The sequence below is a fragment of the Marmota flaviventris genome, chromosome 10 (genome assembly GCF_047511675.1).
Source record: "Marmota flaviventris isolate mMarFla1 chromosome 10, mMarFla1.hap1, whole genome shotgun sequence".
Taxonomy (NCBI): domain Eukaryota; kingdom Metazoa; phylum Chordata; class Mammalia; order Rodentia; family Sciuridae; genus Marmota; species Marmota flaviventris.
This window is the reverse complement of record NC_092507.1, coordinates 8,488,796-8,516,238: the sequence shown is the minus strand read 5'-3', so window position 1 is coordinate 8,516,238 and position 27,443 is coordinate 8,488,796. Positions and strand designations below refer to the sequence as shown.

The window sequence follows — 27,443 nt, the reverse complement described above, 5'->3', positions numbered from 1 at the left end:
TGTCTGTACTGAACATGTACAGATGTTCTTCCTTGTCATTATTCTTTAAACAACATAGAATTCACAGTCACTTACACAGCACTACACTGTATTAGGTATAAAGTAATCTAGAGATGATTTGAGCATGGGGATGTTTGGGGGTAATATGCAGACACTGTGCCAGCTTATATGAGAAACATGAGCATCTGAGGGTTTTGTCATCCGCAGGGCACTGGGAGGGGGCTAAGACCACACCACCATGAACACCAAAGGATGGCTGACAACTTATCTTACAAAGTAAGAAAACAACCGTAAGATAAATAAAAATGAGCCAGGTAGAAGAAATGAAAGACAAAAAATAAAGTGGCCAAGAAATAAATTTCAAACTGGTTATTTGAAAAGAATAAACTTAAAAAGTTAGTTCTGAGGCTGGGGATGAGCTTAGGGGAAGAGCGGTTGGCTTGCGTAGTCTGAGGCCCGGGTTCCCAGGATCACAAAAACAAAAAGTTATGAGAAAAGGTAAAAATATGCCAGATTAATGATGAGAAAGAAGAAAAAGTTCAGACAGGAGGAATTAAAATAATTTAGAGAATCCATGCAACAATTTGGCAACACATTCAAAAACTTAATGATGCCAAAAAATCAAATTTTACCAAAACTGACACAAGAGGAAATGGAAAACCTGAATGCTCCAACAGACAGTGAGATGACGACTATAGGGAATCACTGGAAAAGTCCCAGAACGAAGGGCTCACAGTTTATTTTCATCTAAATTTTAAAAACCAGAACAGGAAAACTCTGGTGTATTTTAAGCTCTGCGAGCCACAGGATGTGCTGGGAAGCTCCTGGATCCATTTCATGAAGGGCAGGAAGGGTTAATTTTTTTTTTTTGCGGTGCTGGGGCTGGAAGCTAGGACTTCGTGTGTACTAGGCAAGCCCTCTGCCACTGAACCATACACATCTCCAGCCCCGAGGCAGAATAATTTTAATCCTAAAACCTGATGAAGATACTATGAAAAAAGAAAATTATATGTAAAGACTAAAAATGTTAGCAAAAGGAACCAGGAAACATAAAAAAAAATAACAAATTAACACATTATGTCCAAGTTAGGTTTACTCCAGAGCTTAAGGGTCATTCTGAATGAGGAAACCTATTCACATACTGTTACATTAATAAAAAAATATTAAAGGAGGAAAAACAATATGGCCATAGGAATAGGTACTGAAGATCATCGGCTGTAATCCAGCTGCATACAACCCAAATGCCAACACACAAGTGATGGTCAAAGTCGGAGCTGGGGAAACAGGAGAATGAGCTCTTCCCTGTACTGACCAGACTGATAAGAGGCGAGGAGAGGCCTCCTGCATGGCTGCAGCCCAACACATGCCTGCCAGTTCTTTGGGAAGGTGAGCTTGGATGTTTGGGGGTAATACGCAATCAGCTCTAACTACAATCAGCTCCCTCTAACTACAATCAGCTCCCTGGAATCCACAGTACAGAAATAAAATCAGTGTTAAGGAGGCCGAGGTAGGCGGATTGCCAAGTTTGAGAGCAGCCTGGGCCACTTAAACCCTGTCTCAAAGTAAAAAATAAAAAAGGGCTGAAGTGATGGGAGGGGAGAGGAGGGGAAGGGGGGATAGGAAGGGCAGCAGAATAAAATAGACATTATTATTGCTGTATGTATATAGGTGACTGTATGACCAATGTGATTCTGCAACCTGTACAATCAGAAAAATGAGAAATTATACCCCATTTGATTCAAATGTATGAATTGTCAAGATCATTGTACTGTCATGTGTAGCTAATAAAAAAAGAATCAATAAATGGGATGGATTCAAATTAAAAAGCTGCTTCTCAGCAAAAGAAGCAATCAGTAAGTTGAATAGAGAGCCTACAGAATGGGAGCAAATTTTTACCACATGCACATCAGATAGCACACTAATCTCCAGGATCTATAAAGAACTCAAAAAACTTAACACCAAAAAACCCCACAAATAACCCAATCAATAAATGGGCTAAGGATATAAGATGATATACAATTGATTAACTAATATATGAAAAAATGTTCAACATCTCTAGTAAATAGAGAAATGCCAATCAAAACTTTTCTAAGATTTCATCTCATTCTAGTCAGAATGGCAATTATTAAGAAAACAAACAACAATAAGTTTTGGCTAGGATGTGGGGGGGAAAGCACACTCAAACATTGCTGGAGGGACTGAAAATTGGTACAGCCAATCTGGAAAGCAGTATGGAGATTTCTTAGAAAATTTGGAATGGAACCACCATTTGACCTAGCTATCCTACTCTTCGGTTTATACCCAAAGAACTTAAAAGCAGGATACTACAGTGATGCTGCCATATCAATGTTTATAGCAGCACAATTCACAACAGCTTAATTGTGGAACCAACCTAGTTGCCCTTCAATAGATGAATGGATAAAGAAATTGTGATATATATCTATATCTATATCCACACACACACACACACACAATGGAATATTACTCAACATTAAAAGAGAATACAATCATGGCATTTACAAGTAAATGGATGGAGCTGAAGAATATCTTGCTAAGTGAAGTAAGCTAATTCGAAAAAAACAAAGGCCAAATGTATTCTCTGATAAGTGTATGATGATCCATAATGTGGGTGTGGGGGAGCATCAGAAGAATGGAGATAAATATTATTTTCCTAGGTACATGTATGGAGACATGATTGGTGTGACACTACTTTGTGTACAACTAGAGAAATGAAAAATTGTTGCTTCATTTTTGTACTATGAATTGAAATGCATTCTGCTGTCATAACAAATTAGAATAAATAATTTTTAAAAAAGGGCTGGGGTGTCGCTCAGGGGTAGAGTACTTGCATAGGATGCACAAGGCCCTGGTTTCAATCCTCAGTACTTCAATAAAGGAATAAATGAATACATGTGTCCAAACACAGAGGGGATCTGGGCAACACAAAAGGTTATTAATTTTGATGTGGAGTGGATGGAGGCGATATTGGGCAGGGAGAGCAAAAAGGGATCAATATGTAATAACCATTCTCAGAGGATACAACATAGATGTGAAAGTATATTTTTGTTTTGCATTTGTATGAAAATCTAAACACTCATCTTTGGTCTGTACAGCTGCTTTATTTGTCCCTCAGCCAGAGAGACACGGCTTGGGTTAGCAACCACCTTTCAGGACTCTTGCAGACGCAAGTGAAATTTCACTCCCAAGTTCCTGCACAAGTGCTCTCTGGGGTAAATCAAAACTTTGAAATAACAGTGCATGTACTTGGATCTGTGCTTCAGAAAGCACTTTAGGACCTTTCAAATACCTGTCCTCAGGTCCTGGGAGAGCGTCCCAGAGAGCAGTGAACATCAAGTTTACTTTGCAGTGCCAGAAATCACATTCTTGCTCTGAGGAGCTGGGGGGAAGCAGGGCTGTGGCTTCCTATTGAAGTGGTACCTGGCGGGGCAGCATGTTGGGCTTGGCGGAGAACTAGGAAGATGTCCACACACGCCCTTCCTGTGCCTGGTGCGCTGGGGTGGTTCAAGTCAAACACTGCCCTGCTGTGCCCATGAGCAGGGTTGGTTCAGCTGTGCTCCTGGGGGCGGGGGCTCCCCACATCTTCCCCGGACACTCAGAGGACCATGTGCTTTAGATGCTGTGCTTTGCTTTGGGAAGTGGAGCCCTTTTCTGCTTTAAGCTCTGGAATTTGTTTGACATGGGGTTCCAACTGTCAAGGTCAAGAGGGAAGTGGTGGCTGGGGTGACTGGATGGGCAACGGGAGCACGTCTTGGTTAAATCTACTTCTTCGCCTGGTCCACATTGAACTCTGACTTGACATATCTGGAGAAAACAGAAGCAGGTCGCTTGGCTCACTTAAAGCTCATGGTCACTGACTTCAGGTGGGCATGGCTGCTGCCTGGCAAAGGCATCACGCTGCTTCAGCCGTACACTTTCCCACCGTCCTCCTTGGCTATTTTAACTTCCTTCTCTCCCCAAGTCTCCATCACCTCCTGCCCTATACTCACTCCTGGCTGATCTGAAAAATGAGCACCATTTTCTTGATCAGCTCATCTGCCACCACTCCTTTATGGCCGCCCCTCCTTGTCCCCTCTTTAAGAGATGAGGTCACCTACATTGCCCAGGCTGGCCTCTAACTCCTGGACACCCGGATCCTCTTGCCTCAGCCTCTGGGACGAGAGGGGTTCACCACTACCCCTGCACCAGCCACCCTTCCCTCGTAAGGCACAGGTATTTCTCTCCTTCATGCAGGGCACGACTCCTTCAGACAGTTGGCAATATTTGGTGTCTCCAATATCTCTCCTTCCATTTTTCTCTTGGACCTCCTCCCTCCCAGATTTCAGCACCACAGCTCCATCAGAACTGCTCTTAGGAAGGTCTCCAGTGGCGCCAATGTGGCAGGATCCATTATGAATTGGGGGTCCTCCTCTGGTTGGTTCATCTTTGAAACCTTTCTGGACCTGCGTGAACCACTCCTGAGCCACTCCCATCTCTGGATGGTCCTGCTTAGCCTTCCATTTATCTCTTAACTCTAAAGGACACATCCATCCTGGGGGCTCGGCCCAGCCGCCTCGGGTGGCATGGTGAGCAGGGCACAAGCTGCTGGAGGGCGGCAGAGGCTGCATTGGATTGTGAATGCCGTGCCATACTTGGTGTCTGTCATCGCTGAAGATTCTAGAATCTATGGAACACCAGGAAACGAGAAGAAAACAAACGAGTCTGGGAAGTCAACAACGCATTTTATTCCACAGGAAGAAGAGAGACGACTCTGATATGGGAACCAGATTCCAGATCTGCACACACGGTGACCGAGTGCTCACACAGTGGGGAACAGACCTTCTGTTTTCAGAAGTTCACCAAGCAGCTGCCATCATTTTTTGAGGCACAGATGACACTTGAAAACGAGGTGGCCCTGGAGCCTTCTGAACACTGGGGTGGGCACCCACCAGGCACAGCAGTTTGGGGCCGGGGCTGAGGTCGCCCAACTGTTTCCACCACTCAGGGCTGGGGCCTGGGGCTGGGCACGTTGGCCAGGCTGGCCTCCCGACATGTGTCGGCCAACCGCGCTGGCTCAGGGGACTGGGATGGCTTTTGGTCTCCTTATTATCTTCCCCCTTTTCATCCCATCAATTTTACTTTCCTGAAAGAGGAACTATGCATTTTGAGGCAGCATTAAAATTGGTAGAAATTGTCCTGACAAAGTCTCAGACACCATAGGCTAAATACCCATTTAAGAAGAAATAGGATATTTATGGAGCCTGGGCAGGGCCTGCTTCTTCCACAGCTTTGGATTCTGTCTCAGCAAATTATGAAGCAATGGCAAAACCCCTGAAATCTTGCCCAGGCTGGGCACGAGGGCTGCAGGGCAGGGAGGGTGGGGGAACCCTGTAGTTGGCCCTCTCTTGCCTGGTAGCCCTGCCCTGTTTGGTCTCTGGATCCCCTTTTAACATCTGCCCCTTCAAAAGTGCAAATGTCAGAGGAAGGGGCTGTGTCTCACAGGAGATGGACAACCATTTAAAGAGCTGATTCAATTAGAAAGCAGCTGGAAGAGGGCAGTGCACACCACCAAGCACCGGCTCCCGGGCAGCCCTTGGCTCCCTTCCTCAAGTCAGAGACCACAGCACTTGGGATTGCTGGGCCACAGCAGGTTTCCATAGCAATGTTAGCTTCTCAATCCAGCAAGGACATCTCAGGGTGACTCTGTCCCAGCAAGTGACAGAAGGCTCACTGATGCACACAATCAACCCTTCTGAGAGTTTCATGTGGAAGAGAGAGTAATCTCAGGCAGTTGGTGACTGATGACCTCAAGCCAGACTTGTGGGGGGCAGGGACAGAGGTTGGAGAGGAAGGCCAGGGGAGCTAACACTTGGCCTTTCTGCTGTGAATCTTGAGAACACTGATATCCTCATGATGGTCACTTGGAGAGCCACAAACCCCTGATCTCAAACCACTTGGCCTATGAAAACCTAGACTCAGTTGTGCCACCCCCTGGCTTGTAGCCCCATGAGAACTATCCACTCCTGGGAAGCACTACCCAGGTGCAGAAGCGCTCTTCCTCCTCTCTGAACAGACCCACGCATGCGCACATGGGGTGGGAGGGGAGGGCAGAAGGAAGTGGGGAGAGGGGATGGCTTCATCTGTGTCGTGGAAGGGGTGGGCTGTGAACTTTGAGCATCCAAACCTTCTACACATCCACTGATCCCCCAGGCCTCCTCGGGTCTCAGCTACATGTGACAAGGTTGTAGAAACTGATTAGCTTTATTAAAATAAAAAATTTAAAAATCACAGGTGAGTCCTTCCCTTGTAGAGTGAGGCTTTTCTGCCCTCGTTTTCTTTTTCCTTACAGAAAAGGGGAAAACTGAAGCCGAGAGCCAGGCAGAGCCGAGTCTTGGACCAGGCTTGGATTCAAACCAAGGACAAGACACGCTCTGGCCAAATCCTAGTTCCAAGAGAAGCTCACGAGCGCAGGTCTGCACAGGTCTTCAACACTCGTGTTTCCCTCTCTTCTCTAAGACCTTCTTTTCCTTCCTCCTTATCCTGGTGTCATCATCCAGGTCCCTCGGGCAGTGACACCAGCACACGGGCCTTCTCATCAAGAGAGCCCACTCATGTCTCAAACCTCTCTAAAAACAGTGTGCACATCAACTGAAGACAACGTCACCTCGGAGTGGGCAAGACCAGGCAGGGGAGAGCCAAGGGGACACAGAGTAGGAAACCACCGGGGGAATCTAAGCAGCAGGGACTAGTGTGAGGACAGAGAGGGCCACGGGGAGTGCTCTCTCTGGGGCAGCCAGTCACCGCCAAGGGCTCACTCCTAACACTCAACCTCACCTCCACCTGCTCCTGAAAGTGCAAAGCTCAGACTCGACACAGCTGTGGAGAATGCCCCTCTCCAGAGCACCCTGGATGAGGTGTGGAGAACTAGTGCAAGAGAAGATCCTGTGCAATTTATGCGCCTTTACAGGTGACAAACCTTCACGCACAGCACAGCCCTGCTCGGAAGCTCCTGTATATTTACAGACACGCAGTTGTACATATATACATGTTAACAAGATACAGGGCAGTTTAAAAATTAGATTCATCTTAGTACTTTTGTTTTTTTGACGTTATTCAACCGACACCTTTTAAAAATTACTTCCCCATAATCTAAAGTAACTCCCCGGCCCACAAATTAACTCCATTGGGTTCCCCCATGAGGGTTTCCTTTCCCTTGTTCCTTGGTATCTTCCCCCAGACCTTCTGGTTCCCCTCTGTTCTGAGCCGAGTGCACAGGCGTCCGTCTTCTGGGTGGCCAGGTCTGTGTCTGGGAGCGTCCCTCCAGCAGCCGGGGCCTCTAGGAGTCCAGCTCTAACTGCTCTTGATTTTCACTGAGTCTTAACATAAGCTGCTGTTCATAGTAAAGGCTCTTTGCATAGTTTATTTCTTGGGATAACTTGACAGCAAGGACCTCAGATTTCACATGGACCTAAGAGGAGAAAAGAATGAGCATCTCATTCTCAGGGTAACCAAACTCGACCAGCGGTGTGGGCGGCGCAGCTCCACCAGCCCAGCGGCAGACAGGATGACACTAAGAGGCTTTGAAGAAAAGCAGAGTCCCAAAGGCCCCCTAGTTGATTCTGACTTAAAAATGTGGGTGGATCCTCAGGACCTGCATTTTTAATGCATTCCCCAGGTGACCACTGCCAGCCCATAATCACCCAACATTTGGAAGCTCCTGACTGAGGCCAGTTTCCATTCTGAGGAGGAAAGGAGCTGCCAGACCAGGATCATGAGCAGTGGCAAAGGACTGACCTTGGGATTCAGGTCAGTGATTCAAGCGGTTGGAGACTGGAGCTTTTCTGAGCTAGAATGTGCCTGTCCACCTGCCTTGAAAGGGGAGACACGTGAGGTGCAGCTCCCCACCACTGGGAGGAACTTAGAAAACTCACACTTTGGGGTGCTAACTCTCTTAACCAGCCAGCCTGAACTGAGCCAGTGACTCCAGGAAAATGTCACAGCCAAAACAAACCCGAGTGCATTCCTGGGCAGGGGCAAGGTCAGAGGTCCTGCAGAGAGAGGCTCAGTAAGGCCACTGGTGTTTCTGCAGAAAGACCATTCAGTGGAGGCACCTTCCCAGGAAGCAGGTGAGCCAGGCAGGACTGACACCTGGGTGTCAGACCACAGCCTCAGAGGGGCAGGCCTCCTCACCTGTTCAGCCACAGTCCCCTGAGTCCATGCTGCACAGGGAGGTGGCTGCGGCCTGGGTCCTGGAGTGGGGCTGGCTGGCCTCAGCCTCGACTTCCTTAGGGGTCAGCTGTGTGACTGAATGAGTCATCTCCCCTGACCCCTGGCTCAGCAGCACAGTGGGGACAATGGCAGAAAATAACCTGCACCAAGCACCCAGTGTGCAGCCTGGCGCACAGCGTGCCCTCCTGATTGCTGGTCCTCAGGGGGAGCTTTACTACTCAAAAGTTCTGCCAGAGCAAGGCCGCCTGCACCCCAGAGGTGAAGTATGATTTTTATCTACAATATCTATTGAGCATGCCGGGTACTGTTCCTTTGTTATCAGAGACAATACAGGGTGAGCTCTATCTCCATCCTATAGTTAACGCACTGAAGATGAACAGTCAAGTTCAGGTGCATGAGAACCGTGAATTCTGTTAGTTCTTCCTCACAATTAACCAGAGTGAGCCCTGCTACCTGCTGTATTGATGGGGAACAAGGCACAAATGCTGAGTAATGTGAAGCTGGAGGGCAGCAGCTGCAGCCTGACCCTCTCAGACAAGTCCCAGTGGCGATCAGGGTCAGAGGGGAGGGCGACAGGGGCTGCCACCTTTGGACCAGAGCTTGCCCATCTCAGGGTCAGGGGGCGGTTGGGGACTCACCATCGGCTTCTGGTGGGACGGGCCTGGGATGGACACACCGCTGCTTGTGCTCGCCGCTTTCTTGGTCACCTGCACGTATACTTTGCCATGGTCCTTGGAGACGAGGCAGTGGTAGAGGTCGTCGTATTTGACCTCGAGGAAAATGGCCTCTCGGTCAATATAGTCCCCGCTCTTCAGGAAGTACACGGCTTTGGAGGAGATGAGCACACAGTAGCTGTCAATGTTCTCCACGGCTATGAAGCTGCACAGGGAAAGGAGAGTGGGAATGTGAGCTTCTCCTCCATGCTGGGGGCCAGGCTGAGCACAGGGCTGAGCACGCAGGGAATGGGTAGAGCCTGCCCAGGGCTCTGGGGTCTGAGGGCCTGAACTTGAACCCAGGAGCCCTCACTCACCACACCTTGGGCAGGTGGCTCCACTGCTTGGCACCTGCTTCCTCATTTATAAACTAGGAATCAGAGGGACCCTGGCCTCAGGGGCTGCTGTTGGGCCATGTAGTTCCCTTCCACAAGCACTGGGTAAATGTTCCAAGTGACAGTGACTTTGGGTTCCACCAACAGAAGCGATTTCAGATCCAGAAATGGTACCTGTGGGGTGTTATCTGGGGGTATCTTTGGAGAGCTTAAGCCTTAGAGGAAACTGAGCAGTGCTGTGTTGATAGAAAGAAAGTACCGTGCTTTTAAAAATTAAACTGAAGGAGCAGCTAGGGCATGCTGCCTAGCACGCAGGCGGCCATGGCAAGGGCTAGAAGACATGGCGGGGTGACGAACACTGACGGGGCCAAAGAAGAATTCAATAGGTTTCCCAAGCTGCGTGATGCCAGGGGACAGCAGGACACAGCAGAGTCTCACTTCCACATTCACCCTCCTGTCACCCCGCCTTGCTCAGTCCTTCCAGGGACTCGGAACTCTGAACTCCACGTTCAGCAAACACCAAGTTAGAAAGTGCTTTCTTGTAACATTGCAATCTCCATTTTCCATTTTCAAAACTTTTAGTCATTCTTTGAAGAGATTAGGGCCATTCAGGAAAACCTAACCTAAAAAGAAAAAAAAAAAGGAAAGAAGAAGTCCACCTCTTCTCTCCCACGGAGCTTACAGACTGGACGTGGGAACCCGCGTAGCCAGCCTCTCTGCTCAGCTGCTGGAGGAAGACTAGTGAACTCTGGGAAGGGCACCGACAGCTCCCCTGCAGCCTGTGCTGGCCTTTCACCATGGGGCTGGACCTCAGGGGACAGCGAGGGAGGATGGACGGCGGCAGGAATACCAAGAGCCGACAACACACGGGCTGTTGAGCGCCTGTTCCAGGCTGCTGGCCTAGAGCAGGGGCTCCACCTGAAGCAAGCGCCTCTGGAGGAGGCGGAAGGCCGCAGGTGGCAGGAGGTCTGCCTGCTGGCGGCCTGGGGGTGTTCCTGCTGGGCACCTGCTCCCTCCATGTGGGGTCAGCCCTCCCCAGAACACAGCCTCACTCCCGACCAGCTCACCTCCCCAGTCTAAGGATTCACAATTCCAGTTTCTCGAAGCTTCCCCCAAAGGCTCACCCCTCCCCCACTCTGGCTACTTCCCTGCCTTGGCCTCCCAGGGCGCTGCCCAAGGCAGGTTTGTTCTTTCAGGTTTCCTGGTCAGTACTCCAGCTCTTGGGCTAAGCTCTAAGTCCGCGGAGTGGGGTCCACACCTTATGCCCCCCACCTCCCTGAATGCTCTCCCCACGAGGACGCAGGAAGCGTCCACCTTGTTCCAGCTGTCTTTTAATTACAGCCCCCATGACAAACACTGGGGTTTGTTGTTCTATTCTGACTAGTTGGCAATGCCAAGAATGCAGACTTGTAAAGTCCCGATGCCAAAATTAGAAACACCCGGCAGCCCCAGCGCCCAGGCTGCTCAGCGGACTTCCTCACGGCCCACACTCTGATAGCGTCGCAGGCGACAGCATCACGGATGCGAGCTGAATGGAATCTAAATTAGCTGGTCCAGGGAAGACAGAAGGACAGAGACAGAAGGAAAGACACAGAAGAAACATGTCCTGCCAAATGGAGAAGCATCACGGCCCCAGCTGGAACTCGTAGGGGAACTGGCTGAAAATCCAAAGGCAGCCTCCATTCCTGAGCATTAGGGGGGTGGGGAGGGCAGGCGCAGGCCAGGAGGCTGTCATGGGCTCTCAGGGACTGCAAAGGTGGCCGCCGTAGGTGGACAGCGCACATCCACCCTGTGTGGCCTCACTGCCACTGGCATTTACACCAGGAAGCAGCCCTCAGGCCAGGCAGAGGGCTGGCTGCTACTGAGCTGAGTGCACTTCCTGGAGGGGACACCTGTGCAGGCTTAGAGCAGGCTCCCCTCTGCCATGCTGCCACGGGCAAGTCCTCAGCAGGCCAGGAAAGTTCTGGAGGAACAGCTATGAGCTGGGAGGCCCTCCTGAAAGGCAGAGCAAAGTGAAGGGAACGGGGGCTGGGTGGGAGGGAAGCCCCACCAGCTGGGGACGCAGAGCAGGTAGTTGGCTTTCTTGGTGGCTGTTTTTTCTCCTCTCCGATGGGAGAGGCCAGTGCCTGCTGGTTTCCTTCACAGCCAGCATGAAGCTCCAGAGGTTCATGGCCATAGGAGCGCAGGCAGTGGGCGGCGCTGTGGAATGTGCTGGGATCTCTGTGCCCAAGTCCAGGCCCCATTCATACTCTGGAGCTGCTGCTGCTAATCACATATTTGGACATAAAATGTTCTAAAGTTTTCAAAGCAAAAGCAGATCATAGCCAAGGACATGACTGGGAGAAGAAAGGGAGCTGGGCAACGACCCCGAGCTGGTCAGCCAACAGCACCTCTACCTCCTGCTGCTTCCCGCCTCCACGACTGATGGCCAAGCCTTTGTGTCCGGTCAGCATCGCTGTGACCATTGATTCTGTGTTTTCACACAATGTGAGACCACATCAAAGGCTCATTCCAACAGCTCTGGACCAGGCCTCTCATTTGAGGGACACGGATCCCAAACTTGTCACCCGGTGAGAGAGAAGCTCAGCTCAGGGGGACAAGGGGGCCCAGCAAAGGCAGGGCCTTCCCAGCAACTTCCTGTCCCCTATCCCCTCATGACCACCAGCCGCGTGCCCTCCCTGTCCACCACCCACAGACACCACGTGCTTCTCTTGTCACGCCAGCAGAGCATCCGTGGTCACCTCAGGATTCAGACTTTCCACTCCTCGCCCCTCAAACAGGCTTCACAAAAGGACTCTGCTGGGCCATGGTGGGTGACTGGGGCTGACACAGGAGGAGGCTAGCATGTCCCAGTGGGTCCCGAGGACACACCTTCTGCCCTTTGATCTATTAACTCAGGGGACAGGAGGGGATGACAAAGCATGGTCTCGAACACAAAGCCCTGGGAAGGCTTTCCCTCAGCTGTGAGGATCAGAGAGGCCCCGGCTTGGTGCACACAGCCTGAGGCTGCTATAATACTACAATTCATTTTATGAAAAATTAGGATTTCTGTACGATTTTTAAACTTGGGTTAAAGGTTTTATTTTTAACTCTCCTTTAAGGATGACTTAATAGATTCATGTGACAGGAAGACTCAGAAAATGGCAGTGCAATGGCATCGCAAGGGCGATGGAACCTGCCAGCACACAGGCAACTCCGGATGCCAGACATACCGCACCCAGCGGCAGAGCCTCTCAGAACTCCTTATTAAAGACTTAGCAAGGCATTAACTTTAATGTGTTATCTGGGTCATCTGCCAATGCGAGTTTTAATTCAATGGCATATCAAAGAATGTCCAGTTCCCTAAGTATCAATAGTTGTTGACAGGTTATTACCTGGTTTAGAAAATGGAAGCTGGAGCTGGGGATGTGGCTCAGTGGTAGAGCACTTGCCTGGCATGTGCAGGGCCCTGGGTTCCATCCCCAGCACTGCAAGAAAAGAAGAAGAGGAAAAAGAAAAAGAAAGACAACGGAAGCTATGCACTCTGTTCTTCAAAAGGACTAGTTTTTTTTGTGTTTGTCCTGTGTGCTAAGGAATGGTTTAAATTTATAATGAAATGATATTAGATATTAGAATCAGTATGGTGGCCTATGCTAAAAAAGTTCTGATTCTGTCTCTCTGCAAAATTTATCAAAAAGAAGAGATGAGACTTAAAAAATACCATCAACAGTGTGTTCACAAAGTGGGTAAAAAAGGAGACTTTTACTATTTTCTTTTGTAGGTCTGGAGAGTGAACCCAGAGTCTTGCACATGCTAAGCCAACACGCTGCCATCAGCCACATCCCTGCACTGCCCTTCCTTTTAAAAATGTTAATTCTGAGACAGGGCCTCTCTTAAGTCGCCCAGACTGGCCTCAAACTTGGCAATCCTCCTGCTTCAGCCTCCTGCGTAGCTGGGATTACAGGTGTGTCCCCCATGTCCCATGAGACTTTTACTCTTGACTATCTGTCTATTAGGTTTAGAGGCTATTTTTATTTTCTTTTTTAAAAAATACTTTTCTGTGTTAAAAACCCAATAAATGACACCTTCTACACAACTGGTAATACAATCCAAGGATTACATTCTAGAAAACAGCAGTTTAGAGCAGCTTTTCAGGTCACGGGTTGTCCCCGAGCACCTTTTTGAAAAGGCAAGAGTCCCCTTGTGCCAACAATCAGGTGCGCACCCTTTTATTTCAGAATGACAATGAGGCTTCTGACTATCAAGTAAGCATTAGAAAGCACATTAATTTAACCATACAGGGCAACTTTTACTTCAACATCATCTTAACTGAAGATCCTGGGTTAAAACTGAAAAGAAGAACTGAAAAAAAGATGGAGAAGCGACACGAGTCTGAAACGCATCAGAGAAACACCTGATCAACCAGAAACCGCAGCCTGTCAGCCGGCAGCCCTTAAATCCTACGTCAGCAACTATCTCCTTAATGCTAATTAATTAAATGGAATGTAAATACTAAATGCGACATGATCTAGGAGAACAAAGTTGGAGCTGCCTCGGCTCTGGGGGCCTGGGGTTTCCACTCCATCCGGAAGTAATTACACAGTATTTTTCAGAAGTGAAACAGTGAGTCTAACTGGAAAAAAATGTGGAAACATTTAGTTAGAACAGTAGAGCACGGTATTAAAGACCCTTTTAAGGGGTTAACTCTGAAGGGAAATATGCAAATAATTAGGTTTCTAAACATGTTTTTAATTACAAATCTAGGATAAAAGTCAGAGGTATGACTCGGTGCCTGTGTTTTCCTGAACCCCTTCTTCGCAAAGAGATGCCCGCAGGGCTCACACAGGAAGGCCAGGCTGCAACTGAAGATGCTTAGAGACACATCTGCCAGGGTCCCTGGCGACTTCTCCTGTGCACCCAGGAAGACCAAGGTCATGGGCCTTGCTCAGCAATCACTGGCCACATTCAGCCCACAACTCGGGTGGAGACACATGGTTTTCATCTTTAAAGTCAAAATGCATTCATGCCAAATATCTGCTCCTAGTTCACATGAATTTCAAGAGTTTTGTGAAATCTCCTTTACTGATTTGATTTTGCCTCCAGCCTCCCGTTCTCTGGCTCTCCCTCCCGGGAGCAGCCCCACGTGGCTGGGCTGCGCAGGCTCCCCCTCCTGTTTCCTGGCACACGCTGTTCTACTGCAAATGAGCTTTGTAAGGACCAGAGATGGTTCCAGTTGAACAGAGGTGAATTGGGAGGACATTAAAAGTACAATATAGAATAATTCATAATCTCAGTTAGCCTTTGAAAAAAAAAAAATCCCCCAAAGATTGGAAAGTGGATATAAGTTAATACATATGCTAAATCCCAATATCCAACTGAATTTATTCAGTGCGTATTCTATGCCAGCCCCTGTTCTAGGTGTTGCGAATCCTCCAGTGAATGAAGAGGTGGGAATTCCAACACTCAAGAGGCTGCCATTCTAGTAGATTCTGCACCACGCTGATACCCCTGACAAATGATGGTCTGGGCCTCCAATTCAAAAGCCCAAAGTTTCGTACACAAAGTAGTGTAAATCTTTAAGCCAGGGAAGACAGGAATACAAAGTCCTTCCTGGAGTGAGACCACAAGGGGACCTGGTATCAGAGTGATGAGCAGGCCACGGCTGGAGTGAACAGCAGAGCCCATTCATGATGGGATATAGGCTGGGTTGTGCCCCACCCCCAATTCATATGTCGCCCGACGTCTCCCCACCCCCCAACAGGACTATTTGGAATGAGGAAATAATTAAGGTCAAATGAAGTCATGAGGTTAGGGCCTTGGCCCAACAGGAGCCGTGTTCTTCTAAGAGGCCAGAGAGCTCCCCTCCCTGCCATGCGAGGACATACAAGAAGTCTGTCTGCAAGCTACCAAGAGCCTTCACTAGGAACAGAATTGCCAGGCATGTAGATCTCATCTTCTAGCCTCCAGAACTGTGAAAACACAGATTTCTGTCGCTTAAGCCACTTGGTCTATGGTTTTTTGTTGTGACAACCTGAGCCGGCTGACAGAAGAACATACCTACATTATCAAAATATTATGTTCTAATATTTGGAGGTATGGTGTGGTGACATGCCATCCCATCCAGCAGACAACAAAGGAATTCTGAATGTGATTCTTAGATCCCTGTTTGAATACTCGTACAAAGTGTGAGGTGAGTTATCCCAAACACTGTCTCCATTGACGACACTGGAGACCGCTCCGGGCACTGCATCCCCTGAGCTCCTCAACCAACCAAACATGCACCACGCTCAGGACACTCCCTGGCTGGCCTCACCATCCAGAAGGCAAATGAGCATCACAGAAATTAAACCAGTGCCCTGCAACTCACCACCCAGAATGCCTCTCTCTGGGCTGGTGATTCTAATACCTAGTCAAGTACTGGGGGTCTGCAGAATAGCCTAAAATAGTGTCATATTTAATTCTAGCACACCAGCTAGATGTCACTAACTGAAAATGTGACAAGATATCAGGTATATAAGGCTCCATATTTAAAGAGTAGTAAGGTGACCTTAAAAAAACCCCACATTTCTAAAAGCATCAAACTACTGGTTATTTTTACTATTTGTTTATGGTTTGTTCTGCCATCCAACAGAAAATAATAGGACATCAGAGATTAAGAAAATTTTACAGGGGAAAAAGAAGCCCTTAAGATTGAGAGCCTTTACTTTTTCTTCTCTCTCAGAGTTGCCTAGACAGAGACGGTTGTGTCTGAAGAGACAGAAGAGCCAGTCATGGCTGCAGAAGGGACTTTGAGAAGCACACTGCCCTGTGAAGGCTGCTCCTGCGTGGTCACCTGTGGGCCAAGGAATCACATCACCAGCTCTGAGGTCCGAGCCTCAGAATGAGGCTGGGTCACAGGGAAACTGCTCCCAGTCAGACAGAAGAGGTGACTGGGTGGCCCAGCAGGGCTGTCTCCCAGGCTCCCACTTACAACTCGTCTTGGATATTGTCTGTTAGCTTGAAGAGCTGCTCCTGTCCCTCGGCCTGGCTCTCAGAGTAGCGGGGAAGCAGTCCCTGGGGTCCGGTGCAGCAACGCGGTCTCCGCACCCTCTGTGCTTGGGTCCTGCGGGCAAATGGACAGGAAGAAAATCAGTTAAGAATTAAGGTCAAAAGGCGCACTGTAGTCAACGAGCAGAATCAAGTACCGTGAGCCTGTGACAGAGCGACGAGGTAGTGGTCACACTCCCAATTCAACCTGCCTGGAAACCCGCTCCAGCTGTGTGATCCTGGGCAAACCACTTAACTTCCCTAGCCCTCCGCTTCACTGTCTCTGAGCTGTCCCCTGGCAGAGGCTCTTGTTAGAGCCCCTACTCGAGCCTTCCACAGGCCACACTCTGCTTTCCTAGGAACCTCTTTGGGAGAGCCGTGGTGGGCTTGCAGTGGGTCAGAAGGAAGGCCAACGGGCTGTGGGCTTTAGTGGGAACCCACCCTGCCTCTGGCCTTCTTCTGAGACAGCTCAGCTGCCTGGGTGGAGGGCTAGGGACGGTGCTGGGGAACACAGGTTCCCTGCCTCATCCCAGGCCACGGTGGGCTTCCGTGGCCCTCTACCTCATGCCACTCAGCTCCTGGTTGCCCAAGGAATCTGCTTTGCTATGGCCTTCAGGGTCTGCTGCTGTTGTCTTTTTCCACAAACCATAGACAAGGTAATTGACAAATACTTTCTGGTGTTTTCCTAGAAACAGGAGTCCATATTTGTCTTGGAAAGGCTGCGCATATTTCAGATGACTGATAAGAGTGTGCTGGGTCTGTCCTCGGCCTTGTACTCTCTGTACTTTTTATTATTTGTTCCTGAAACCCACTGAAGCAAAACATCCCTCTCTAGACAAACCTCCAGGAGAGGCTCAGGCTTCCACACTGAATCAGCACTGGAGAGCCACGTGCTGGCCGGCCGCAGTGTGGAGACGACCAGCAAGCACAAAGTGCCTTAGGGGGCAAATTCGGGCAGAAACACAGGCACAGGCACACCGGAACTGCCGCGGGCTGGGGGAAGGCTGGCGGCAGCTGCGAGTGCGTTTCACTGCTCCGCTCATCAGGCCGTGATTTCTGAAGGGCAGCCCCACACCTGGTGACATGTGGTAAGGGCCCTTACCAGAAAACCAGAAACCCCGGGTGGCTGGCCAAGAGTTCACCCACAAGGTGATACAGTCCCATTAGCTGTGCTCTTCAGGGGTAGGTAAAGGACTGTGAGGAAGTTTCATTGACCTGTGCCATGAACGGGCGAGGAACAAGGTCATTCAGGTCACATGTGCACACACTCCCACTGTGGCTCGACTCCCTCACGCCTTTAAGATTTGGGTCTACTGCTGGCTGTTTGGTTCCCAACTACTGGGAAGCCCAAAGGCCCCCCAAGAGCAATATGGTGGGCTGCTTCCCCATGCATTTGATGTAAGGTTTGATTCTGAGTCCTCTCACCACAGGTAGCCAGTCTACTGGGAGGCCACAGGCTCACTCCAATACTGAAATCCTTCAATATATATCTGAAATCTATTCCTTTCTGTCACATCTAACAAATAGCCTCTGGATTTGTAATTCATGGGTACAACTGCCTCACAATTACTCTACTTCCATTCCATCCATTCTCCTCACCACAAGGAGAACAGCCCGTTAGAAATCACAGTTGGGTCAAGCAGGGTCACCTGCTCAAAGCACATGCGCTTCCTGTTTCACTGGGATGAGCACCTGTACCTGTGCTCTGGCTCCCAGGAGACATGGGGAGGAAGCACTTGGTCTCATTCACTGCTATCCTGGGATCCAGAACAGTGCCTGGTTGGTGGTAGAGGAGCAATCGCAGTTAGATGAATAAATGGGCCAGGCCAGGCCTTGTCTCGAAATAAAATATAACAAGGGCTGGGGATGTGACTCAGTGGTTAAGTGCCCGGGTTCAATCCCCAGCACCAATTAAAAAGAAAATAAAGACGACATAAGAAACAAAAACATGCGATGTGGGGTAGAGATGAAGGCCAGTTGTTGAGCTCGGAAGAAAAAGGGAATGTGCAAACATTGGTAGAGAGTTTAGAAACTTGAGATTTTGAGCTTTGATAGCCAACTGTTGACTTTAGGGCACAATGTCAATGAGCTAGAGTCCATCTTCCCAACAGGCCGAGGGTGCGACTGTCCAGTCCACTGATGGAAGGAAGGGGCTCCAAGGCCCACCTTGGATCAACACCTCTGTGGACGCATGTCTTCTTCAACATATGAGAAATTCTTTTCATTACACAGGGAACACATGCTGCTGCGTACGGGAAACACTGGGTCCTGGATCCCTCTGATGGGACCCACGGAAGCCAGAGAAGCCGGGGAAAGGTGGCCTGTTTCTGTACCTGAGCTCTGAGAAATCACCTCCTGACAACTCCAGCCAGCTGAGAATGTGAGGGAAAGTGCCCCACGTGGTCACGCCACAGAGCTTTCAAGTCCAGTCATTTCTGGGCCCAGAGGCCTCCCTGCAGGGCCTTCCTCACACACGTTTTATCTCCACTCCCAACACATTATCTTCTAACGTGCGAGGGACAACCCCCAACTCATCCGCGGAGGAGCAGTGGAGGCTCCCGGGTGAACTCCGACCATCTGCTGTTTCTTTTCTTATCTGGCTTCCCAAAAGGCTGCGAGCTGCCTCTGGTCTCCAAGGTCCTTGCCTTGTGACCACTGAACACCAACGGGCAGCAGGGTGGGGCATTCAGTGCTGTGGACTTCAGAAGCCCACAGTGGCATTCAAGGCTCATTCTCAAGCCATCACAGGGGAACCGAGAAGGAAATGGTCTTCTCTTTGGGCTTGTAAATATGGGTTTCTGACAACAGGGTCACGTGGACACTCTCACTACCAGTCTTCCTACCCCTTACTTACCACTTACCTTACTTAACCACTCTTACTACCTTAACCCTTTACTGTCAGTGCCTGTAAAGCTCATTTTTCTTCTCCAAAATTTGACTAAAATTTCAACTTCTCAGTCCAAGTTGGTAGGTCGTGGGCGGGGGAAGGGAGGGTGGAGTTTAAAATTCATGTGTGGACAAATTTAGATGCAAATTTAACCAAAGAATTACAAAATCCTATAAGCTAGTGCTTGCAAGCCTCCTGAGCCAGCAGTTTATACAGTGATACTGGCCAGGGCCACCCCTGTGGGTAGAACGAGTTCTACAATTACTCAGGAATTCAATACATACTACAAATTCGAAAAACCCCAAGAAACTGGGGTGACAGCAATCCTGAATTTGTCCATGCTCCCTGACTCAGGAGTACAGTGTGTCCATTTTTAAGTGACTGACTGTTCCCAAGTCACTTCCATGCATATTCCAGTGAATCTCTGCCCCTGGAGCAGAAGAACTCTATTCCTCTTTTTTGAACCTCACGCTGGGGTGAAACTCATGACTCTCCTCAGCTCCAGGCCCATTATCACTGGCCTTGACTCACTGGAAATAATTCAACAAACATCTGTGAAGCCACCATCACCAGGTCCCAGACTCCACTCTGACCACAGCTGGGCTCCGTGTGCAGCCTTCTGCACCCACACCTGCTGCTCCTGCTTGCCTAAGGCAGCCATGACGCCAAAATAAGCATCTAACATTGCATGTTTTTGTTTCTTATGTCGTCTTTTTTTTTCTTTTTTTGGTGCTGGGGACTGAACCCGGGCACTTAACCACCGAGTCACATCCCCAGCCCTTGTTATATTTTATTTCAAGTCAGGGCCTGGCCTAGAACTTGCGATCTCCTCAGCCTCCTGAGTTGCTGGGATTACAGGCGTGCACCCCTGCACCTGACTTCTCATGTAGTCTTCTTAAGTTGCAAAGTATTCTTCGGCACCTTCGGGTTTTGGTCTTTGGCTTCCAGTTGTTTGGGGCTTTTGGGAAAAAAAAAAAGCCGCTGTCCTCTTGCTGAGACTCTGCCACCCTTCTTGGGACCACTGAACACCAGTGGGCAGTGGGGTGGGGGATTCAGTGTGCTGTGCCTACTTTACCAACACCCCACTGACTGAACATCCCATGATCCCCCACCATCTTGCTGATGGCACGTGAGTCATTTCCAGGCTGTGCTTCTACCAATGGTGCTGCTAGGAACCTTCCTGCACGTCTTCTAGGAGGCATCTGCTGGATGGCAGGGTGTAAAATTCACCTATCAGGATAACTCAAACTATTTTCAGTCACCACGTCACTGTTCCACGTGGCGACAATGCACTCGGAGTCCCTTTTCCTCCACGTCCCTCCTAACATGAGGCGCTGACTCGGGGCATGCAGTCTAATACACAGCCACTGGCCACAGGTGGCTACCAAGCATTTGAAATGTAGCCAGTGTAACTCAAGAACTGAATTTTAAACTACACTAAATCAGCTTATATTGAAATTGCATCTTGGACAGCACTGGTCTAGACTCGCAAACCTCTGCTGTTGGAATAGGTATAAGATGCCTGTTTTCTCATTCCACCTTCTTCAACTCAGAGGACAGTGGTGTCCAATGAAGAGACGAGAGTGGCCGTGGGTCCGTCGCTGGCGCTGGATCTGCTCTGGCTCCCCACCCTGTCCCCGCCTGGTCTCCTTGCTGGCTTCGCTCCTTTCCTTGTGACCCCCTCCGCGGACACGACAGCAGCCACTTGGGCAAATCTTGGTTCTGTGACCCTTGGATGATGCAGCTTCAACCGGAAGTGGAAACCAAGCACTGCCCTCCTCAGGGGACAGTGCCTCTTTGTAACCAGCTCAACCCTCCGGATAGCTCAGCGGCTCGGTGCTGCGCACACTCTGCCTCCACACGCCTTTGTTTAGCCAGAGGTCTGCGGTGTATTTAATTGCTGCCAGCTGGGAGTTGTCGGCCATTTTAAGCCCTCAGCTGCTGCGGTTTATAAATTTCATAGCGTATAGAAAGAAGCAGTCCTTCCAGTCAACCAGCTAATCCAAAATGTCAGCACCGAATGAACTTGAGCTCTGAATTTCAGGAAAACGTCAGGGAGGCGGCTCTTCCCCCAGGGAAGGGGCTGCCGATATGGAGGCCGATACACAGCAGATCCCCACCCAGGGAGGGAAGTCCCCCAAGTTGGTCTGCATCTGGCCAGTGCTGTCTGTCAGACACTGGAGGCCCCAAACCAAAGAGCATAAAAAGAATCGGTGTCATTTTCTTCTAGTAACGATAGATCCAAACAAGGTGACACAGGAGATGTACCCGATTCCACTCGGTTGCTCCGCCTTGCAGCCTTAGGGTCAGCAGCTGGCAGCCATGGCGTGTTCTTAGCCGAGGTGAGTATGTGCCACAGTTCTGTTAGTTGAGACAGCCGCTGTGCACCTCCACTTACCCTGAAGAGCTTAAAATGAGATGTTGGTTGAGGAGTCTGGGTGGGCAGTGTCTACCAACCAGCGATGGTCACACTGGCAAATGAGCAGCCCTGTGGATCAAGCTGTGACTTCCCAGCATAGCAGGCCGTTACTCAGCTGATGACCACCATCTTCCGTGGGGGCCATACACCCTGACCTCAGCCAAGTCATGGACGGTGCTTGTCTCTCCTTAACGTAAGTGTCTAAGACTTTTGTTTTAATTAAGTATCTATACTATGCTCAACGCAGCACAAATAATTAGACTGAGAACAGAAGGTCAACCTAGATGATGTCTTCAAATACTGACTGCTGGCTGTCAATGGCTACGTGATACCAGAGTTCTTGACTGAACGGCTCAAACATGTCATTGCTCTGAAAGGAACCAGTGTACCCAAACCAGACTACCTGTAATGGTGGGTGTGACTTGTTAAAAGTCCTCTATGTCCACCACAGCAGCATCTGCAAGTCCAAGAAGCCACCATGGCACGAGCTGCATTGTCCCTGACCCAGCCCTCTCCTGTCCTTCCAAGGCCCAAGTGGGACAGTGTTTCTTCACAAAATTTACTCCTTAGTGCACACTGTGAGCAGAGAAGGTTCTGTGAAAAGGATGGAAACCTCTGAATCCTGGCTCCGTTACCATGAAAAATCCCTCCACTCAGTTCCAAGACAGAAACTCACCTTCTAGAACCTACTTCACATGTAGGATTCAATCTGGAGGAGGTTCAATGATAACTACTGAGTTCTGGCTGTATTCAATCTTGAATCAAGAAAACTGTATCAAGTATCTCTTAGGATAATTTGGAATTTGGACACATGAAAAAATTGGTTGGGCAGAAAGAAATGACATCAGTGGAGATTGATTCTTAAGAGAAATTACGGACTTGAGATCCAAACTCAGGTGGCTGGGAAAGCAAGTGACGGGCTTGTACCTGCTTGTCCCCATCTCCACCCTACCCACCAGGTGCTCATGCTGAACCAAGGCCAGGACCAGGCCTTGGGCAAGATGGGAATGAAGTAAGTTCCCAGGAGCTCAGTGAGGGGACAAGCAGAAGCCGAAGGTGTGGTGTGGCAGGGAGTGTGGCGCAGAGGTGAGGACGCTGGGGACAGGCTCCCCGCCAGGGTGCGTCCACCGCTTACAAGGGGTCTCTTCCTCCATGAAGTGGGGTTGACGTATGTGTCCAGTGCTGAGAACAGAGCCTGTGACACAGCACGCTGCCCCCTGTCACGAGCACACCTGCAGGGGTTGCCCAGGTGCCCATGGGGGGCCCAGGCCGGGCCAGTGCAACGCCAGCCTTTCCCACTGGGTTTTCCTAGGACAGCCTCAGGGCTTCTTGCTGCAGTTCCCTCCCTTCCCGGTTGCCCCTTGTTAACACCCCACCTTACTTCTCCCTGGAGTTCTGAAGTCACACGCAAACACCACTCCAAATCCCACATCGTGAGGCTGCCGCTGAAAATGCAGGCGAGATGTTGATTCAAGGAATCACGGAAATTATATTTATATTGTTACGTTTTTGGTAACTACATCCAGCAGGAGGGACGACATTTCCTGGGCAGGGCTTCCTCCCATCAGTGGGATTCGCACCTGACTTGTTTATGGGGGTCAAGGCTTCCCATAATCTCACACATTTTGGGGACCCCATGACACTGCAACTGTGACAGCTGGTAGGATGAATGCCAACAGATACGCCTCTTGGGATTTCAACTCTGAGACGAAAATACTCCACATTTTTTCCCCTCAGCCGCTGCCTCAGGCTGAGACTACCTGTTAATGTGGCTGGGTGGGAGGGGCAAGGCAGGCTCACTTCATGCAGATTCCAAACAGAGTGGACAAGGTTCTAGTGAGTGCTGCCAAACAACCCAGGGTTCCTAAAATGCCATAACTTTTGTATGCATTCTGGGGTCACTTTGCTTTTAAAAAACAATAGACAACTTGGGGCTGGGATTGTGGCTCAGCGGTAGAGCCCTCGCCTAGCACGTGGGAGGCCCTGGGTTCGATCCTCAGCACTATATAAAAATAAATAAAATTAAGATAAAACAACAGTAGACAACTTATGAAGCGGTTTGCAACTTCAGCACTTATCATAAAACTGAGACACTTTACACATGCAAACTTTGTGTTCTAACTATAGCATTCTGGATCAGAGTATAGTGCTTACAGGAGTCTTTCAAGTCATGTCCAATTCCTTGTAACCTGTCACCTCTAGTGCTAATCCCATAATCCTTCACATGGGCTAAAACACACATATCTGGTAAATCTTGTTTTGCGGCTTTTAGGTACCAATGCTGATTAAACTAAACCAGATATTTTTGGATTAATTTCTGGCAAATGATTATATAATTTCTTTCAATTTTTATATTCTCTACCCTAAGATGATCTCTATAAGAGAAGAAATGAAATTTAGGAGCAAGGTGGCACAGAGAAGAACAAAGGGCCTTGGAAAAACGACAGACAGATGGAAATCCCAGTCTAGTCACTTACTAGCTGAGGGACACTAAAGAACTCCCCAGACTGTGCTCTGCCTCAGTTTCCTTATCAGCAATGAGAAGGTACCACCTATTTGGATGGTACCGCTGAGACGAACTGTGAGATGTGTGCAGCGCAGCCCCATAAGAGTTAACTGACCCCTCCCCTTCCTTCCTGTCTCCATTTACAACACCTGAATGCAAAAGTGCAATATTTAAAATTTCACCTTGACTAAGCACCATGGGAGCTGTGCTTTACAGAATGCTGGAATGATTTCTTTTATACACCTTTGTTTATTTACTTATTTATATGTGTTCCTGACGATCGAACCCAGTGCCTCACACGTGCTAGGCAAGCGCTCTACCACTGAGCCCCAACCCCAGCCCCCATGGAATAATTCTTCAGGAGCACATCGAGTGCTGGGTATGTGAGCTCTTTCTAGAGAACCACTGCTCCAAGTATTTGCTCACCTGACCTGCCCCATCCAGATCTTATTTCTTTACAGAACTTTCTTGGAAGAGCTACAGTTAATCAACCTACTGGCCCAACAAACCATACCAGACACCAATTCTTAGAACTGGAATTCAGGAAGTTTTGGAATATTACCATTAATGAAATTCACCATAAGGGGGTTTACAAAAAACCTTTTAGTGGTAGAACATTCTGGACATGTAGTTTGTGAGATAAGAATCTTAGGAGCTGCCTTGAGGCACCACCCCCTGGGCCTCCTTCATGGCCAAAGTCAAGCAGATATGGGGACTCTGCAGCCCAGAGGGGCCCACTTTGTGGTTTGTTTGCTTTTTTAAGACCACCTGTGTGCTCGCTCAGCTTGGGGTTTCACGCATCCCTTTACTTCAGAGAGAGGAATGGTGGAAGGCGAGGTGGGAAAGGAGAAAGTGGCAGCAGGAGAAGATGCTTCAGAAAGAGAGAGAAGCTTCATTAAAATTAAAACCGCGATGGGAAGCTTACACCCAGGTGTCCCACTCTGGGCTTCAACCGATCTGTTTCGGGCCCTGCAGCTGGCTGGGAAGGCTGCAGAGCAGGTAGGGAAGCAGCCTCTTCCCAGCCACTGACCTTTGCCAGGGAGGGGCTGGTGCTCTGACGGAGCCTTGCAGGAAAGCTGGGGAGTGTGGAGTGGAAGCTGCATGCTGCCTAGCACTGAGGATGGTGCCCGGCCCAGGAGCTGAAGCTGCTGCTTCCGAGGCTAAGGCTGGTGGAGAAGGGCAGGCGGGATCTCCTCTCCAGCCTGAGCTAGGGAGAAGCTGGAAGTTGGGAATAATTCAGGAACCCCTGGGGCACAGGAATGCTGATCATTCTGTCAGGACCAGGAAGTTACTGACCCGGGTCACTGTGCTCCCAGAGGGCAACTGTAGAGCTGCCTGGTGGCCCTGGGGGAAGTGCACTGTCTGCACTTTTCCGGGAAGGAAAAGGACAGTGAGGCCTGGAATCCTGGCAACCATTCCGGGTGTGGCGAGCTGAATAGCCTCTTGACACTCAGCATGTGAATGGCCCAGAACCTTCTGACCTGAGGATGCAGCCTGCCCAAGGAGAAGTCTCTTGGCAGGCTAGTGACTATATGGCTTTCATTATTTCAGGCCAACATTCAGGTTCTTTTGACCAAGACACAAGGGAGAGTCAACCACTGGCCTCCCCTTCCCATTTGCCTCTGATTGACAGATGCTTTCTGAGCACTTTCCTCCAGTTGAACCCATGGCTCAGCTTTCTCAGAAGCCAAGGCCACCTCTAGCCAAATGTGCCCCTCTAGCAATGAGATGGCACCCTCTCTTTGAGCTTGTGCCCACTTGGCTCTGGCCCTTCATTCCAATGCCCTTGAGAGTATATTGGATTTTGAGGCAAAAAAAAAAGACTTCTCTTCATTCTGGCTCTTGCCACAGTGCAGGGGTGCAAAACCCTAGCAGGAACCAGGCTGGAAGAATGGCCATGTGTCTGATCAGGGACTGGCTCAGTGGCATCCTTTCTCTCTGGACAGGAAGGAAGCAGAACAGCTGGCATTTCAGGGCTGCCCTTCACTGCCTCTACAAGGAGGACATTTCTGCCTGGTGCCATGATGCTCTACCTGGTGACAAAAGATTATTCTTTATTTGGTGATAAAATGGTCAAGCTGCCTTTTAATTAAGTGCCGCCAGTGTTAACATGAACCGGCCTGACTGTCACAGTCCATCAACCTTGGCAAACGGGTTTGTTTGGTCTGGACGGCAAACAACATTCCACACTACTGGATTTTTTTCTCCCAGATCCCCTGCGGCCCCATCACCCCCAAAACCTTTTTAAAAATTACAATCTGTTCTGCTGTCTCGAGTTACATTCTGTAAATAATAAGCAACACTGATGAAATGCAAAAAGCTGAAAATGTGTAAAGCAGAAAGATCTGCAGTCCGTCCCACATCTGTGTCACATTAAACGTGCACTCAACAGGTTTGCCGATTCCTGTCCATTCAGTACACAAAGGTGACGTGGGCCAGAAGGGCTCTTGAGCTGCATGCCACAGCAGGGCTGGGGGCCACCAGATGCAGGCAAGGAGGGGCCAGAGGTGGAGATGGCCAGCCGCCCTGCAGAGGACACTTGGCTGCCTAGCCTGTGGGTTTTGGTTTGTGTGCATCACAAATCGGAGGGTCATTGCTGCGGTCAGGCCATGAGAGAACACCGCTCACAGACCTCTCTACAGTCCTCTGGCTGAAGCTGGGCCCCTGGTGGTTGAACTAATAGCAGGTTTTAATGACAAAATGTCTGAAATTCAGAGTTGGCTCCCCATACATTAAAATGACTACAAAATAAAAATAGAATGGGAGGAAACCAATTAAAGTGCACTTGGTGAAATACTTAGAGGCTACTGAGGATGATAGTTGCTATGCCAGGCAAAATTGGATCCATCTTTATTCATCCCAAGCACTTTACACACATATACACAGACATGCGCACACAAACACACACCCATACCTGTTTAAGAAAAACTGGCAAAGCACGAGAGAAAAATGGGCATGTTTTAAACCTCTGGCATCATGTGGACCCCTGAATGACTATGAGGCTCCACGCTGGCAAAAATCAGATTCAGACTCAACAGAGGCACGCGGAACCTCGGGACACTCATGCAAAAGCTGAGTGTGTCTCAACGTATGACTTGACCTCTGTATTTTCCCACCAGCCTCAGTGAGAAGTCACCAGACCAGGACTGCTGGGCCACTGAGGTCTGCAGTAGGTCTCTGTAGCTGCATTTATCGAGAGCTGACTGTATACTGGACACTCTAATCCTCACGCCATTCTTTTTAGGAAAGTGTTTACTAGTAATTCAATTTCTGGATGAGGAAACTACTGCAGAGAGATTAGTAAATTTGTCCAAGGCCATTTAGCTGGTAAGCAGCAGTGCTGAACTAGATC

At 49.3% G+C, this 27,443-nt stretch overlaps 1 protein-coding gene across 5 annotated transcripts in view; it reads right to left on the bottom strand.

Annotated features, from left to right (window-relative positions):
* Positions 1-4,720: 4,720 nt before the first annotated feature.
* Positions 4,721-27,443, bottom strand: part of Vps13d (vacuolar protein sorting 13 homolog D) — a 242,140-nt gene continuing 219,417 nt past the window's right edge. For all 5 annotated transcript variants that reach the window (XM_027947656.2, XM_027947657.2, XM_071617354.1 and 2 more), the window contains 3 exons: positions 16,224-16,355; positions 8,865-9,105; positions 4,721-7,465 (listed from right to left, as the gene is read on the bottom strand). In XM_027947656.2, the coding sequence (XP_027803457.2) occupies positions 7,334-7,465; positions 8,865-9,105; positions 16,224-16,355 (505 nt within the window). In that variant the 3' untranslated portion in view covers positions 4,721-7,333. The remainder of the gene's footprint in view (positions 7,466-8,864; positions 9,106-16,223; positions 16,356-27,443) is intronic.